Consider the following 17,152-nt stretch of genomic DNA (forward strand, 5'->3'; position numbering starts at 1 on the left):
GGACGAGCCCTGGTGAACCGCCCCCCCAGGGCACCCCCACCCCCCACCGCCACAGGGAGCAGAGCAAGGGGCGCAGGGCTGTGATGCCGACAGCAGTGAGGGATGAGACGCACAAGTGGAGCTATATTTCAGTCTTCAACAGGTAGGGTAATATGAATCTCATAACATGTTTTCATGTAAATGCAGAATAGCAAAATACTAAGCAAGAAACTAAACAGTTTCTCAGTTCTGAGACCAAGTCCTTTAGCTGCCATGAGTTTTATCTGGAATTTCGCTTGGCCTAAACGCATTAGAAGTCTTTGGTAGTGCTATCCAGAGAGGGTTATTAGCGTCTCCAGCTGGGGTCATGGGCTTGGCCGTGACCTGCCGCACAGACGCACACCGTGCCGCTGGCCTCAGAGCACCGAGCGGTGCAGCCGCCGGCTCCGCACCACCTGCAGCCTTTTCTGCCGCTCAGCGAAGCTGCTCTTCAGGTTCTGCTTCAGCGTGGGCAGCACGGAGCGCTCTGCCACGGGCATCGGGCTTAGAATCAGGCTGTAGGGCAGAGGGACGTCACTGCAGGTGCCCTCGGGGCAGGAGCTGAGCTGTGGCTGGCACTGCGGCCCCAGGCGAGGCCCTGGGCTGGCCCAGCCCCTGCCATACTGGGCTCAGAGACCACCCCACCCTCCCCCTGCCGGTGGGACTCACCATTTCATAGGGACGCCCTTGGTGGGGACCTTGGGGAGCTGCATGGCTCCCAGATGAGGTGCCTCCTGGTCCCTGGGGAAGGAGTCAGCAGTGAGCCCCAGAGGAGCAAATCGGGATGGGATGGGGATGGGGATGGGGCCGCGCCGGGTCACTCACTTCGGAGAGCTGGGCCCAGCCTCCTCTGGGGCAGCCTTGGGCCTCTGCTTCCCTTCCAGGAGGGTCTTGAGGTGCTGCAACTGGAAGGCAGGGAGAAGAGGGGCAGTGGGCAGGACCCGCAGAGGCACTGGGGCCCCGTGGCCCAAGCCTCACCTCTTGGGCCTGCAGGAGGTTGGCGTTCCACAGCTGGCGGATAACCACCTCACACTGCTGAAGCGTGGTTGGCTTGCGCAGGTATGGCGGCAGGCCCATCGTGGGGGGCTGCTTGCCCTTGTGCTGGCCACCTGCTGCGGAGGTGGCCACTGTACTGAAGGTCTCCACTTCTTCATCTCTGGAACAGTCACTGCAGCAGCTCAGAGCCAGCCTCCAGGATTGGTCTCACCACCCACCACCTCTCTTCCAGGCAGCACCCGCACCAGTGTGAGGCTGGTGTCCACACCCGCCTCCTCGGGGCCTGGTTCCTTTCTGCTGACCGAGGTGCCCCTGGCACCACTGGGGGGCTCCAGTGCCAGCTGCGACCTGGGCCCGTCCCCTCCTCCCTCCTCAAGCTGCGCCGCTGCCCTCAGTCCTGACCCCACATCTGTGGGGCTGGTTGAGCGAGAATCTAAGGATGGGGTGTATCTAAGGAAGCCTGCCCTGCAGGTTGTACTACCCAGGGGGCAACGGGGTCTCCATTTTGGATGCAAAGTCCAGGCTCCTTGCTGCGCTCCAGGGAAGTCCCAGAAACTCAGATGTCAGCCCTGGTCTTGCTCCAGCCTGCTGGCTCCCTGTGCCTTGCAGAGGCCAAGCACAGTTGCCAGGGTGAGCCCAAGAACCCGACCTACTGTTCTCTTGGTGAAAAGCCAAGTGAGTTTGTCTCGTTTTTGTGAGAAAATGGTTTCGGGGCTGCTGCTGGCACCATCGTGTGGGCTCAGGGCAGCACAGGGACCCTACAGACTCCCAAGGGAGAGGGGGAAGGCAGTGCCCACCAGATGGGCAAGCCTGGAGCGAGTATGCTTTCACTCAGGATACTGGCCCATTTGGCTGGCTGATTGCGGAATGTGCACTTCCTCCCGTGGGGTCCAGGCGAGCCCTTACTTGGCTGGCCCCTGCATCCCTGGGCCTTTGTCCAGCTTGCCGTTGTGCAGCAGGGCAGCAGCTGGGCTCTCCTCTTCCAGGTCCATCTTCTGGGGAACATTAGTTTTCGAGTCCCGCTTCTTGGAGGAGGCGAGCTGGGGCCGGGCCTTGCCTTGAGAGTTGGCTGCAGCCAGGGCAGTCACTGTGGGCATCAAGCACCAGAACCTGAGTCCTCAGGATCAGCTGTGTGTGCCCCAGGAGTGCCCGCCCCCTCCCTCAGTTTCCCCTTGTAAAGGAGAGAAAACAGAGCCCCCAGTGGGGGGCTGCTGGGAGACCCGAAGGGGAGGCCTGAGGGCCTGTGGGTGGTGCCTGCTGGCTGTGATAGAAGCAGGCCCCCCGCACCTGGACCAGGTCAGGCTCCCAGGCCTCGGGAAGGCCAGGGCCGGGGGTGGCCCCACAGCTGTTACCGGACTCTGAAGCAGCACCCCATTATGGGCAAAATGACACTGAGTGAGAGGTCTAGGACCTGACCTGCAGAGGTTTCTTGCCCTGCAGAAAGAGCTGGGGCTGCTCCTGTCAGGATGCCTGGCCTCAGAAGGCAGAGTGGGGAGAGGGGTGATGGGCTCCCTCGGGAGCCTGCTTGGGGGGACACGAGCAGGGCTTCTGTTAGGCCACCTGTGTGCCGCCGCTCCCCGGACGACCACTGAGGGAGGCTCAGGGGCCCCTCTGTGTTTTGGGGTGTATCTGCCATAGGACCTCGTGCCCCATGTCGACACTCACTCCCTTGGTAGCCAAGCCCGCCGAGTTTTTGTAGTCTCTCTCTGGCCAGACCGCAGTCCTGTCACACCCCACCTCACCCCACTCTGGCTCCTGGGTCACCCTCCTTGGCTCCCTTCAGCCATCCCTTAACCCCTGAGTCCACAGGGCCTGGCAGAGGTGCTCCCAGGCTGTTTGTCCAGCAGAAGACTGCTAGGGGTTTTCAGTGCCCAGGGCCCCTGTGACGCTGAGCTCATGGAAGGTGCCGGCATGCTCACTTGACAACGTCGAATTTGAGACGGACTTGATGGACTGAAAGCTGGAGTTGGAAAAGCTGCTTGTGGGAGATTCTTGCACAGGGTCAGCTGGGGATGGCAGGAGTGCCACTTCCATCCTGGCGCCCCCAGACCGCTTTGCGGCCCTTCCCCTCCCCTGGCCCTGCTGGCCTGTGTGTTCACGCAGAGCCCGCCCCCTGCTCTGGTGAGGCAGAGCCAGGGTGGGGGAGAGGTGATTTTTTGAAGGGCCATCCAGAAAGCAGTGGGCTTGGGCCCAAAGAAGCAGGCCCTGAAGGAGGATGACCTCTTCTGATGTCCCACTGGGCACCACTGGCACCGCAGCACTGGGACCACTAACAGGCCCTGCCGCTTGCTGAGGACAGCTCCCTGGAACTGCTCTAGCCCTGTCAGAGGAGGGCTACCACCCCATTCTCTGTGTCCCCTAGGAAGAGAGCCCAAGACTGGGGCATTCCAGGCTAGCACCGCTCAGACTTGGCCCCAAAGGGAAGTGGGGAGAGCAGGCCCAAGACGGCCTGAGTCTCCCCGGGCTGGGCTGGGGACAGGCCAAGTGGGCTACTGTCCGGATGAGGAAGGGCCTTGGTAAGTGGCTATAGGTTTCTGCGCCACCACTTCCTTCCCCCAGCCTTCCTGGTCACCTCGGAAGGACTGTGCCCAGAGCCATCTGTGCCAGGAAGTGATGGACCAGAGGCACGGGGCTGGGGCTGCCCAGTGCTTGCCAGTGTTTCAGTGACAGCCTGGGGCCTGCCACAGCAGCAATCCAAGTAAAATAATCCAGAGCAGCAAGGCTCGGAGGGCAGTGGAAGGATCTGGGCAGCCCCCACCCCTAGCTCTCTGCCTGTTTCCTTACTGCGCAGACCTCAGGCCCTGGGACCTCCGAGAGCCCCACCTGCTGTGCTTGGGTGAACACCCAAACCATGGCTGGGGGCAGTGGCGTCCGTCCAGATCCCCTGGGGCCCCTTCCCACTGGGATAGCTCATAGGCAGTACATCTACCTGGGTGGACACAAGCGCTCTGGAGGGGCTGCTCCCGACATCAGTAACTTCCCATCAGGCACCCGAGGGCCTCATTCTTACCTTTCTTTGGCTTCTGATTCATTATTAGCTTGTAATGAAGATCTGAAAGCAAACACATGCTCTGGTCATTTCTGAAGCTGCTGCCACTTTGAGAGAAGAGGTCTACTCTGCCCTGTGCACGCCCTTCCTGCTGAACCCCTGAGAGACTTCACACATGACCTTGGCAGTCAAGACCCTGCCCGTGGGCCAAGACTTTGCCCTGGGTACCCTAAGGTGACAGCCACCCTGAGCCAGAGCCCTTGGGTATGAGCCTTGCCAGAAGTCCATCCGTCTGCCCATGACATCTGTCAGGCACCCTCTGCTAGGTGGGGCCCCAGCTCCAGGATGACCCAGCCCTCCAGGAGCCCGTAGCCATGGATGAGCAGATGTGGTCAAAGCAATGATCAAGTGGGCTGGCCACACCCAGCATAGGCTTCAGGGAGGGACAGGTGGGACTCGAGATTCCTTATGTCAAGAGGGGGAGGTCTGACATAACGGATACCCCTTGATCTCATACTTAGCACTCCATGTAATGGCAGCAGGAGAAAGGTGGGGAGAAACTGAGGCAGGACTAGGTGTATCGGGGGAGGAGTTCCAGCTAAAATAGAAGGGAGAAGAGACAGGGAAGCAGAGTAAAAGGCCTCAAATTCCACTTCAGGCCTAGCCCAGGTGGTGATGAGCCACCAGGCCCACAAAGTTAGGAAGGCTGGGCCTGAGGAGACACATGTGCCGGGCAGATGTTGGGGAGGGGCTGGTTGGGGCTGACACGTATCTGCCTTTGATTCTGGTGTGGTGAGTTTGTGAAAATCATTGAGCTGTATACTCCCGCTTTTTATGTCCATAAAGAGCTTTTTTAGGGGCCCCTGGGTGACTCAGTTAAGCATCTGCCTTTAGCTCAGGTCATGATCCCAGGGTCCTGAGATGGAGCCCCCACATCAGGCTCTCTGCGCGGTGGGGAGTCTGCTGCTCCCCCTCCCCTGCCTGCTGCTCCCTCTGCTTGGGAGCTCGGGCGGGCGCGCGCTGCCTCTTTAGAATTAAAAACAAAAAAGTGTTTTACAAGAGGCGGGCCTGCCTTGCTTAGAGACAGCCTGTGCCAGGGCCTCCCGGGGGAAATGCCACGAGCAGGCTGCCCGCCGGAGGATGGGCGGGAGGTGGGCCGGCCCGGCGCCCCGCACTACGACCCGGGCTGCGGCCGCGTGGCGGGACCCGAGGGGGGCTTGCTGCCCTGTTCCAGAGCCCACGCGTGTCTCTGTGCGGAGGCACCGGGGGCGGCAGGGCCGCGACTGCCTGGGGCCCCGGGCGCCGGGACTCACCCTTGTTCTCCCGCTTGAGGTACTCGATCTCCTCGTGGAGCCTGACCAGCGTGTCGGAGTGCTGCTGCTGCAGAAACTGCAGGCTCTTCTCCAGGTCCAGGACCCGCTTCTGCGCCTCGCTGAGCCCAGCCTGAGCGCCGTGCTGGCCGGAGGGCTGCAGGGCCGCGGGCGGGCGCGGGCGCGGGCGCGACGCGCCCCGGGAGCCCGAGGTCCCCGAGCTGGGGGGCCGCTGCCCCGCCGTCGCCCCGACGCTCATGTAGCCGCCGCCGCCGCCGCCGCCGCACGCCCGCTCTGTGGCTGGGCTGCCCCGGCCGGGCGCCGCGTCGCCGTGGAAACGGGCGCGAGCGCCGGGGCGGGGCGTCCGCGGGGGCGGGGCCTGCACCAAGTCCCGCCCCCGCTCGAGTACCCGGGCCTGAAAGGCCGCCTGTGGCTGGAGGCCCGACGGCCGTCCGCTTTGGTACGCTTGTTTGGGTCGCTTCCTGAACAGATGCCACGGATCAAGGTGCAACAAAGAGGTAGAGTTTCCACTTCCAGTAACGCTAGAACCCGCTGCTTATGAAACGCGGACGGAACAGACGAACGCCCCGGAGAGCAAGCGGGACGCAAAGTGGCGGAAGGCCGCTCCCGGAAGAAGGGCCGCTCTCCCCCGAGCGCGCCCTGGCTGAGGGGACCGAGGACGAGGGCCGCCGCAGCTGGAGACGGGGCGCCCCTGGGAGGCTGGGAGCCGCGGCGGCCGAGTTGCTGAGGCTGTAAACTGGGGGTTTGCGGCGGCCTCAGCTGCCCCGCGGAGTCCGGGGAAGCGCAAAGAGCTGGAAGGCCAAAGCCAAGAGGAGAGTCACTTGCTACCAGGCCCAGCGGAGACCCAGCCTGGAGTCTGACAGAGGAGCCTGGTTTTCTTTGTAAATGCCTCAGTTTTCCTTCTAAACCCCAAACGGGCCACACCTTGGGAATGGAGACTATGTTCTAGAAGTGACACTTGCTCTAGAACTCAGGGCCACATCAAAATATATCCGCCCTCACAAAACTCAAAGCCTCACAAAACACAAATATTTGGTGATGTTCCAATAATTCAACCACCTAGAGAACAAAACTCAACACTTAAGAGAATTATTTTTTAAAGATTCTATGTATTTATTCAAGAGAGACAGAGAGAGAGAAAGAGAGAGAGAGGCAGAGACACAGGCAGAGGGAGAAGCAGGCTCCGTGCAGGGAGCCCAGTGCAGGACTCGATCCCGGATCCCGGGATAAACCCTGGGCCGAAGGCAGGCGCTCAACCGCTGAGCCCCCAGGCGTCCCTCTTCAGAGAATTATAACAGAACCCAGAGTCTCTGTGTCACATTATCCATGATGCCTGATATACAATAATAAATAATGGGCATGCAAAGAAACAGACAAATGTGACTGAGTCAAGAGAAAAAATTCAAAAGAAAGAAAAGAAAAAATTCAGATTCTATCAACAGGAATAGATCTGCCAATAATTCTAGATAATAAAATTTATAGTTAAGTACTTTATAATAAATTTTAAAATCTACAGAAAAAAGGTGGCTGTAGTAATTGAAATCGTGGAGAATTTTTTATTTTTATTTTTAATATTTTATTTATATATTTATTCATGAGATGCAGAGAGGAGAGAGAGAGACAGAGACACAGGCAGAGGGAGAAGCAGGCTCCATGCAGGGAGATCGACGTGGGACTCGATCCTGGGTCTCCAGGATCAGGCCCTGGGCTGAAGGTGGCGCTAAACTGCTGAGCCACCCAGGCTGCCCAAAATCATGGAGAAGTTTTTAAGTGATTGACAAAGTATTGAGGGGGAAAAGGAAATCTCAGAATTACAAATGTATCTGGACTTCTGGTTTCCTAGACAGCCATTGGAAACCATCACTTCCATCCACACAGGAAAAAAAAAATAGCTGACCTGGGTGCCTGGGTGGCTCAGCCGGTTAAGTATCTGCCTTCCGCTCAGGTCATGATCCCCAAGCCCTGGGATTGAGCCCCTCGTTGGGTTCCATGCTCAACAGGAAGCTCGCTTCTCCCTCTCCCTCTGCAGCTCCCACTGCCTCTGGGTTCTCTCTCTCTCTCTCTCTCTCTCTCTCTCTCCAAGAAAGAAAGAAAATAGCTGACCAAGCTGAAAAGCAACAACTCTCCCTGGATCCATCAGAACTGAGATCACAGGACAAACTACTGCCCCCAAATTGGAGCCACAGGCAGATGGAAACAGAATTGCAACTCACTGGAGCAGAAAACTCTGTAGGAACCACTGCTGGGGGAAGAAAATATAAACTAATTGACAAATTGCTGATGTGGCTCAGAGTGGACAAGGTTGAAAGTTTAAAAAAAAAAGTTCAAGGTTGGGGGTGTCCAATCTTAAGAGGCCCTCGCACCTTTGTGACTTTAACCTTCAGGCGTCCTCCAGATTCTCACGGGGAAGAATGGGGGGGAAATCCCCTTGTGATCCCAGCAGGAGGAGGGTGAAGGAGCCAATCTGAAATATTGTTCAGAGTATTCTGTTCCTCTTTACATGACTTGCCTTCAAAAGAAACAAGGGTGGCCCCAAAAGCCAAACCAGACCTGGATGGAAAGGAAACATGTCTCTAGCACCTTCTAGCCATCTCCTCTCTCCACACCTTCCACGTCAGTGGGGCTCCTGTGTAAAAATGAGATACAAGTGAAAGAAATGCCCATCTCAGACCCAATTTAAGAAGTTTCTAGGAAAAGCCAAGGATAACAAGGAAGACAAATTGAGGGCACCAGAGGAATATTTTGCCTCTGACACCTATGGCTAGAGCAAACAGCAAACATGAACTAAACCCTAGCAAGATAAATACAGAATTTCACACTAAAGGTCTGTTTACCTCAGTTTTTTCCACACAAACAGAGTTGCATCATGTCCAACTTTCAACAAAAAATTACAGGGCATAGTAAAAAAGGAAGAACACAGTTTGAAGAGAGAGCAAGCGTCAGAACTAGACTTGGATCTGGTAGAGATGTTGGAATTATCATAGTGGGAATTTTTTAAAGATTTTATTTATTTATTTGAGAGAGAGTGAGAACCAGAGAAATCAGAGAGAGATGGAGAAGCAGATTCAGCACTGAGTAGAGAGCCTGATGCGGGGGCTCGATCCCCAGACTCTGGGATCATGACCTGAGCTGAAGGCTTAACTGACTGAGCCACCCAGGTGCCTCCAGATTGGAAACTTTAAAAAACTATAATGAATATGTTAATGACTCTAATGGGAAAAGTAGACAATATGAAAGAACAGATGGGTAATGTAAGCAGAGATGGAAACTCTAAGAATAAAAACGAAATGTGAGAAATCAAAAACCTGTAACAGAAGTGAAGGGGGTGCCTGGATGGCTCAGACTGCCTTCAGCTTGGGCCATGATCCCCTGTTGGGGGCCCTGCTCAGTGGGGAGTCTGCTTCTCCCTCTGCCCCTGCCCCTGCTTGTGTTTTCTCTCCTCCTCCCACCTCCTCCCCCAAATAGATGAATGAAAATCTTAAAAAGTAATAATAATAAGTGAAGAATGCCTTTGATGGGCTCATCAGTAGACTGGAAATGGCCAAGAAAAGAATCAATCGGCTTAAAAATATGTCAAGAGAAACTGCCAAAACTGAAATGTAAAGAGAAGCGTGAATGAAAAAGAACAGAATATCCACAAATTCTGTGATTATTACAAAAGGTGTAGCATATGCATACTGGGAATACCAGAAGTTGAAGAGAGAAAGGTACAAAAGAAATATTTAAAGCCATAATGACTGATAATTTTAAAAAAATAATGAAAGACAACAGATTACAGATCCAGAAAGCTCAGTGGACAGAATAAACACAAAAAAATCTAGTCTCAGGGATATCATACTCCAACTGAAGAAAATTAAAGAGAGAGAAAATCTTGAAAGAACCCAAGGAGAAGAAAACAAACCCTCATCTGTAAAGAAGCAAAGATAGAATTACATTGGACCTCTCCTCAGAAACCATGCAAGTGGTAAGAGAGCGGAAGATGATATTCCATGTTGAAAGAAAAAAAACACAAACCTGGAGTACTGGATCAAGCTACATTTTCCTTTCAAAGTGAAGGAGAAATAATAAAGACTTTCTCAGACAAACAAAGATTGAGAAGTTTTGTTGCCAGTAGCTCTGCTTTGTAAGAAATGTTAAAAGAAATTCTTCAGAAAGGAGAGAAATGACGTAGGTGAGAAATGTCTCTACATAAAGAAAAGAGCTTTAGAGAAGGAATACATGAAGGTAAAAACAAAATTCTCTTTCGTATTCTTAAGACTTTATTTCTGTATTTTTTAAGTGCCTCCACACACAACGTGGGGCTCAAATTCATGACCCCAAGATCAAGAGTCGCATGCGCCAACTGAGTCAGCCAGGCACCCCTTCTTTTTCATACTCTTAATTAATCTAACAGATAACAGTTTGTTTCATCATAGCAACAATGCATTTGGTAATTATAGCTTATCAATAAGTGAAATGAATGACAGCAATATTATCAGTGATGGGAGGGAGAAATTGGAAATATTCTCAAGTCTTGAACTACCATGAAGTGGTATGGTGTTATTCTTTTTTTTTTTTTAAAGATTTAATTTTTTAATTTATTCATGAGAGACACACAGAGAGAGAGGCAGACACACAGGCAGAGAGAGAAGCAGGCTCCATGCAGGGAGCCCGATGTGGGACTCGATCCAGGGACTCCAGGATCACACCCTGAGCCGAGGGTGTGGGCCAGTGGCGCAATGGATAACACACCCTGAGCCGAAGGCAGACGCTCAACCGCCGAGCCACCCAGGTGTCCCGATACCTAGAATAACACCCTTTTGCCCGATAACAAGGCAAAAGGGTGTTATTCTAAAGAGAATTTGGGAAGCACTTGGGTGGCTCAGCAGTTGAGTATCTGTCTGCCTTTGGCTCAGCTTGTGATCCTGGGGTCCTAGGATCGAGTCCCACATCGGGATCCCCAAAGGCAGCCTGCTTCTCCCTCTGCCTGTGTCTCTGCCTCTCTCTCTGGGTCTCTCCGAGCTGAAGGCAGATGCTCAACCGCTGAGCTACCCAGGCGTTCCATAAATAAAATCTATTTAAAAAAAAAAAGGAGTCCATTCTCCAAGAAGAGTTATAACAGTACTCCAGTGGGTCTTAGGGTTAGCACACTGGGTGCTTGCTGACTTAAAGCCCTTGGTCCGTAACAGAACTAATTTACTTTCTTTGAGATTTGTGGACCACTGGCCTTGGGGAATAAGGGACCAGAACAGGGGACATTCACAGGCCACAGAGGTCAGCAAGTCTGTTTGAAGCCCCCTTAGCTTTCTCTTTTACGATTTTATTTATTTATTCATGAGAAACAGAGAGAGAGAGAGAGAGAGAGAGAGAGAGAGGCAGAGACACAGGCAGGGGGAGAAGCAGGCTCCATGCCGGGAGCCCGACATGGGACTCAATCCCGGGTCTCCAGGATCATGCCCTGGGCCGAAGTTGTCGCTAAACCACTGAGCCACCCGGGCTGCCCGTTTTTTTTTTCCTTTTAAAGGTCATACAAATGACCTTACTGACCTCCCTTTGCACATCGGTAGACCTTGCCCTCCTTTGCAGAGAGAACAGAGTACTGTTGCACAACCCCTAGGTACCAAGGAACCAGACCTTGCACAACCTCGGAGCACCGAGATAACTCTGTAGCTGACATCATCAAGGCTGCATAGACTCAAAGAAATGTCACAGACCACTTGCGCTCCCGTAACTGATAAAAACCCCTTTCAAAATCTCTGGACCAAGCAGAGAAGTCGGAATTGACCTTTGGACAAGAGTCCACCTTCTCCCCAGGTGGCCAGCCTCCTGAATAAAGCTCATATTCCTTTCCAATCACAACTCTTGAAGAACAAAAACAAACCTCATCTCTTGAGTATTGGCCTTTCCGGTGATGGGCAACTGAACTTGGGGTTCGGGAACAATGCCAATCTTTAATATGTATGAGCCTAACAATAGGACAGCAAAATAGGTGAGGCAAAAACTAGAAAGAACTTCAAGGAGAAGTCAATGAGCCCACTCTTCTGGTTGGAGATTTCAATGCCTGTCTATCAGTAGTGGACAGATCCAGCAGGCGGAAAGTTAGTAAGGACGTAGTTAAACTCAACAGCACCATAAATCAGCTCACTGACACTGATAGGATACCTCATCCAACATCAGCAGATACTCATTCTTCTCAAGTTTATATCTAACATTCACCAAGACAGACCCCATTCTGGGCTATAAAATACTCCTTAACGGGGCACCTGGGTGGCTCAGTCGGTTTAGCATCTGGCTTTAGCTCAGGTCATGATCCTGGGGTCCTGGAATCGAGTCCCGCCGTGTCGGGCTCCCTGCTCAACAGGGAGTCTGCTTCTCCCTCTCCCTCTGCCCCTCCCCCCTGCTCATGCCCGCCCATGCTCACTCTCATTCTCTCGCTGTCTCTCAAATAAATAAACTTTTTAAAAATCTTTAAAAAATACTCCTTTACAAACTTAAAAGGATAGAAATCATACAACGTGTGCCTTCAGACCACAAAGGAATTAAACAACAGATCAGTAACAGAAAGATAGCTGGAAAATACAAAATACTTGGAGATGAAACAGCTTTCTTCTAAAGGACACACTGGTCAACAAAGAAGTCTCAAGTGAGACTTTTAAGATATTTTGAAATAAATGAAAACGAAAATACAAAAAAAAGAAAATGAAAATACAACTTAATGGAACTTGAGAGATGCAGTTAAAGCACCTCACAGAGGGAAATTTATAGTACAGAACGCATAAAATATTTTTAAATGGTTTTTAACCTTCAGTTAGGGAAGATCTTCTTAAATGAGATCCGAAATATAGAAACCATAACAAATAGACTGATAATTCTGACTTTATAAAAATTTCCTGTGCCTCAAAATTAAAAGACAAATAACACTTAGCAAAAATATTTGCGACATATATAACAGAAAAAATTAATATGTAGAATACATCACTGATTCCTACATGTTAAGAGGCAAATAATATAATAACAGATAAAATTTAACCCCATAAAGTGATTGAGGAACAAATGAATGAAATTATGTTCAAGAGAAGCTATAAAAGAAATGGTATCAGGGATCCCTGGGTGGCGCAGCGGTTTGGCGCCTGCCTTTGGCCCAGGGCGCGATCCTGGAGACCCGGGATCGAATCCCACGTCGGGCTCCCGGTGCATGGAGCCTGCTTCTCCCTCTGCCTGTGTCTCTGCGCCTCTCTCTCTCTCTGTGACTATCATAAATAAATTTTAAAAATTAAAAAAAAAAAGAAAAGAAATGGTATCAGGCACCTGAGAAAAGTTACTTCTTACTAAAGCAACACAAGCAACACAAACAGTTGACCGATTTAACATTACTTTTTTTTTTAACAAGGCAAAAGGGAAAGTCATTGTGGAACAGAGTTTTCCTTATCTGGCAAAGGAAACAACACATTCCTCTTCAGAAACAAATTTCTTGGGACCAAATTGGAGGGATGTAGCATTTTGGTTGTTTGAATGCGAAACATTGATTTATTGAATAGAATGGATAATGTCTTCAAGGGTGCTTTTCCTAAGAGACAAGCAAGCCAGATGGTGTTCATTTTATCCTTTTTCCTTTTAAATTTATATATTCCTTTAGTAAAATTAATAGATAATAAAGATCTTTTAAAATCTACTATTACAGGGACACCTGGGTGGCCCAGCAGTTGAGCACCTGCCTTTGGCCCAGGGCGTGATCCTGGAGTCCTGGGATCGAGTCCCGCATCGAGCTCTCTGCATGGAGCCTGCTTCTCCCTCTGCCTGGGTCTCTGCCCCCCCTCCCCCATATCTCATGAATAGATAAATAAAATCTTTTTTTAAAAAAATCTACTGTTACAGATGGACGCCTGGGTGGCTAAGTCGATTAAGCATTTGACTCTTGATCTCAGCTCAGATCTTGATCTCAGGGTTGTGAGTTCAAGCTCCCACACTGAGCTCCATTCTAGCCGTGGAGCCTACTTTAAAAAAAAAAAAAAAAATCTGTTACAGAAAGTCTTCGCCTTCCCTGCCACTACTCACAACTCCCCAGACATAAACACCACATATCTGGGGGCTCTTTTTTTCATAGCTTTCCATGACGTGCTTAGCTACCATTTCTTGATTTATCAAAATGAGCCACATTCACCGGCTCCCTGTTCTAAATAGATGAGGATTTAACTCACTTATGTCACCAATACCACGTTCTAATGCGGTCCTATTGTTGTTCTTACTTCCTCTCTTATTTATATGTGTAATCTTACACCTTCATTTTTGGTTTTACCTTACTTTACAGCAAATGAAGTGTGGCCATGGGCATGTGAAAGCCATTGGCATGTTGCCAATGCCTCTGTTTGACATTCACCCGTCTCACTATGTTTCCCATCACTCTAAAGCTTGCCCGATAGGATGGTGGATTAGACTTTTGAAGATTTGGGTATGGTGCCAGCGGGGTGGAATCACTTCGTGGAGCTGGCATGATGTGCTGTGAGATGCAGGGCATGCTCTGAAGCAGGGACTAATGTATAGTGAAATTTCCCCATAGGAAAGATATCCAAAGATGTCAGGAATCCAGGGGTAGAAAGGGGAGTAGCTCCTTTCACTGTGACTAATCTGACCTACAACAGAGTTTTGGCTTCCCATCCCCACAACTTTGGGTCCTGCTGGTTTAGAGGTCTTAGTTCCCAGGGATGGGAAGGGACACACTGGTTCCACTGAACAGGAAGCTGAGACTGCCACCTGGTGACTTTGCCAGGCAAAGAAGAGGGTTGCTGTACTGGTCTTGGTGATCAAGAGTAAACTGGTTTGCTACTCCACAATGGGGACAGAGAAGAATACCTAGCACCCAGGAGGTTCTCGTGGTAATCTTACTTAGTACTCCCACAATCCGTGGCAAAAGTTATGGAAAACTCTAGCAAACCTAAAACAGGCAGGACTATGTAAGGCATAGAAACTTCAGGAATAAATATCTAGGTCACAGGGACACCTGGGTGGCTCAGCGGTTAAGCGTCTGCCTTCCAGCTCAGGGCGTGATGCTGGAGTCCAGGGGATCTAGTCCCACATTGGGGTCCCCACATGGAGCCTGCTTCTCCCTCTGCCTATGTCTCTGTTTCTCTCTGTGTGTGTGTCTCTCATGAATAAATAAATAAAATCTTAAAAAAAAAAAATCTAGGTCACCCTACCGGGTTACCCCCCTACCCAACTCCATCCCCCACCCCCCTGTCCTGACCCCACCAGCAAAAATATGATGGGCTGAGGTGCTTCCTAGGGGCAAACAGAACGGGTGGTAGAAGACCGCCAATCATGTCATGTAACTAATCACAGAAGGAGGGAGGCATGGTAGTGGTTAAAGGTGCCCTATATCTTTTGTACCTGATACTTTCCTTTTTCTCCTCTCTCATCTTCATGCTGACAGTATTGATGTGTAAGTCCTGGTTATTTCTATATGTCAATAGTAGGTTATAGGGGTCGCCTGGGTGGCTCCGTGGTTCAGCGTCTGCTTTCGGCTCAGGGTGTGATCCCGGGGTCTGGGATCGAGTCTTGTATCAGGCTCCTTGTGGGGAGCCTGCTTCTCCCTCTGCCTGTGCCTCTGCCTCTCTCTGTGTGTCTCTTATGAATAAATAAAATCTTAAAAAAAATAAAGGATAGCAGAATCAGAAAATAAAGGAACATCTTTCAGAGATAGATAAAGGGGAACTTTGGTTTCCTCTTTGGATGTGGCTGCAGGAAGGATAGGCGAATCATACAACGTGGAAACTGGTGTTCTGAATATCTTTACTTGGAAGTGAAATGTGAAAAAGGAGCTGCCCAAGGGGTAGATTGTGCTGGGCTGGTTGTTAGCACCACCACCATTCATTTTTAAGGCTAATTAGAACTATATTTTCCAAAAAAAAAAAAAAAAAAGAACTATATTTTCCAGAATCTCCTTTCCCATGTTTTTTTTTCTTTCTTTTTTTTTTAAAGATGTACTCATTTATTTATGATAGACATAGAGAGAGAGAGAGAGGCAGAGACACAGGAGGAGGGAGAAGCAGGCTCCATGCCGGGAGCCCGACGCGGAACTCGATCCCGGGACTCCAGGATCACGCCCTGGGCCAAAGGCAGGCGCTAAACCGCTGAGCCACCCAGGGATCCCCTCTTTTTCTTAAGATTTTATTTATTTATGAGAGAGGGGGCAGGGAGGGACAAGCACACTCTGTGCTTAGCACGGAGCCCGACGCAGGGCTCAATCTCAGAACTCTGAGACCATGACCTGAGCAGAAACCAAGAGTCTGACCAACTGAGCCATCCAGGTGCCCCTCCCATATGGTTTTGGAGTAGAGTAGGCCAGAGAGGAAGTTGTATGAGATTTGGAAGACTGCGAATCAGTCACAGGCAAGTGTGCGAAGGGATTCACAGCGGCTTCCTGGGGCACTCTCTATTACTGAATTCTCAGATGATCAGTAGAAGCTTCTCAGAGATTCTGAAGAATCCCAATGCTTCAGGCTGAGATCTTTAGCATAGCTCCTTTGCGCTTGGAGACAGCTCCCATGACCTCTGCTCCTTCGGCTCTTCCAACACTCATGGAAGTTCCTAATTCTATATTAAATTCCTTTCATATGCAGAATACGTAACGGTCCCAACAGATGAAAGATTTTAAAGTCTTCCTGAGAAAAGAACAGATTGCTTACAAAGAACGAGAAATCAGCACGGCACTGAATATATCAGCAGCCACATTGGAAACTAGAATAAAGGGCAGTTCGGGTGGCTCAGCAATTCAGCGCCGCCATCAGCCCAGGGTGTGATCCTGGAGGCCCAGGATCGAGTCCCACATCGGGCTCCCTGCATGGAGCCTGCTTCTCCCTCTGCCTGTGTCTCTGCTCTCTCTGTGTGTCCCTCATGAATAAATAAATAAAATCTTAAAAAAAAAAAAAAAAAGAAGCTAGAATAGAGCAAAGCCTTCAAAATTTGAAGGGAAATTGATTTCCAGGTCAGAATTCTCTATCCAGCCCAATGAGTGTTCGATAGGGTAAAATAAATACATTTTTAGACATGCAAACTTTCAAATTTTTACTTTTTTGTCCATTTTTCCCAGGATGCTAACTAGAGGATATGCAACATCAAAATTAGCTAATGGGGGGAAGAGACACCTGGGTGGCTCAGTGGTTGATCATCTGCCTTCAGCTCTGGACAAGATCCTGGGGTCCTGGGATCGAGTCCCACATTGGGCTCCTCACAGGGAGCCCACTTCGCCCTCTGCCCGTGTCTCTGCCTCTTTCTCTGTGTCTCTCATGAATAAATGAATAAAATCTTAAAAAAAAAAAAAAAGGAAATGGGAAAATAATCAAACAAAAACAAGAAACAGAAAGAGAATCTAGAAAACAAGGAAGCCAATGCAGGAGAGAGGTGCCAAGAATTTAAGGGCTGATGGTGGAAGGAATCCTAGCATGGCCATGGTGCGAGAGGCCTGGAGACCAGGTTAGCCAGACTGGGCATGAGGACTGAAAGCTACAGAAGGGAGGTGGCCAAGGGGTAAAGGAAATGGAGTCAGCAGTTCATCTGATTTGTTTGTTTACATTGGGGCATCCTTCCATTCTATGGGAAACTTTAGGAAGATTTAGTAATAGTACTTAGAAAATGAAGCAAATGAACCATTGAGAGTGATTGGTGGACCAATGACTAACTCCTGGAAGAACAACATATTTAAGAAGGGAATACAATTGTGCTATAAACACAGCTCATCAGTGAACAGTGTTTACATCATCCCAGTAATGTCAATACTAAATATCAATTTCACCAAAAATTATGACACACTGGAAGAGAGGGTCCTGTGGGAGTGTAGGGGGAG

At 50.4% G+C, this 17,152-nt stretch overlaps 1 protein-coding gene across 1 annotated transcript; it reads right to left on the minus strand.

The window, feature by feature from the left end:
* Nucleotides 1–103: 103 nt before the first annotated feature.
* LOC140619038 (coiled-coil domain-containing protein 74B-like) lies at nucleotides 104–11,544 on the minus strand. The gene is made up of 9 exons (XM_072801937.1): nucleotides 11,463–11,544; nucleotides 5,894–6,125; nucleotides 5,317–5,795; nucleotides 4,025–4,066; nucleotides 1,921–2,101; nucleotides 997–1,174; nucleotides 844–923; nucleotides 688–759; nucleotides 104–534 (listed from the first exon to the last, which is right to left on the minus strand). Exons 1-9 carry the CDS (start codon nucleotides 11,542–11,544, stop codon nucleotides 396–398), a joined length of 1,485 nt encoding a protein of 494 aa, XP_072658038.1. The 3' UTR covers nucleotides 104–395.
* Nucleotides 11,545–17,152: the final 5,608 nt, after the last annotated feature.

This window comes from Canis lupus, chromosome 27 (genome assembly GCF_048164855.1).
Source record: "Canis lupus baileyi chromosome 27, mCanLup2.hap1, whole genome shotgun sequence".
NCBI lineage: Eukaryota > Metazoa > Chordata > Mammalia > Carnivora > Canidae > Canis > Canis lupus.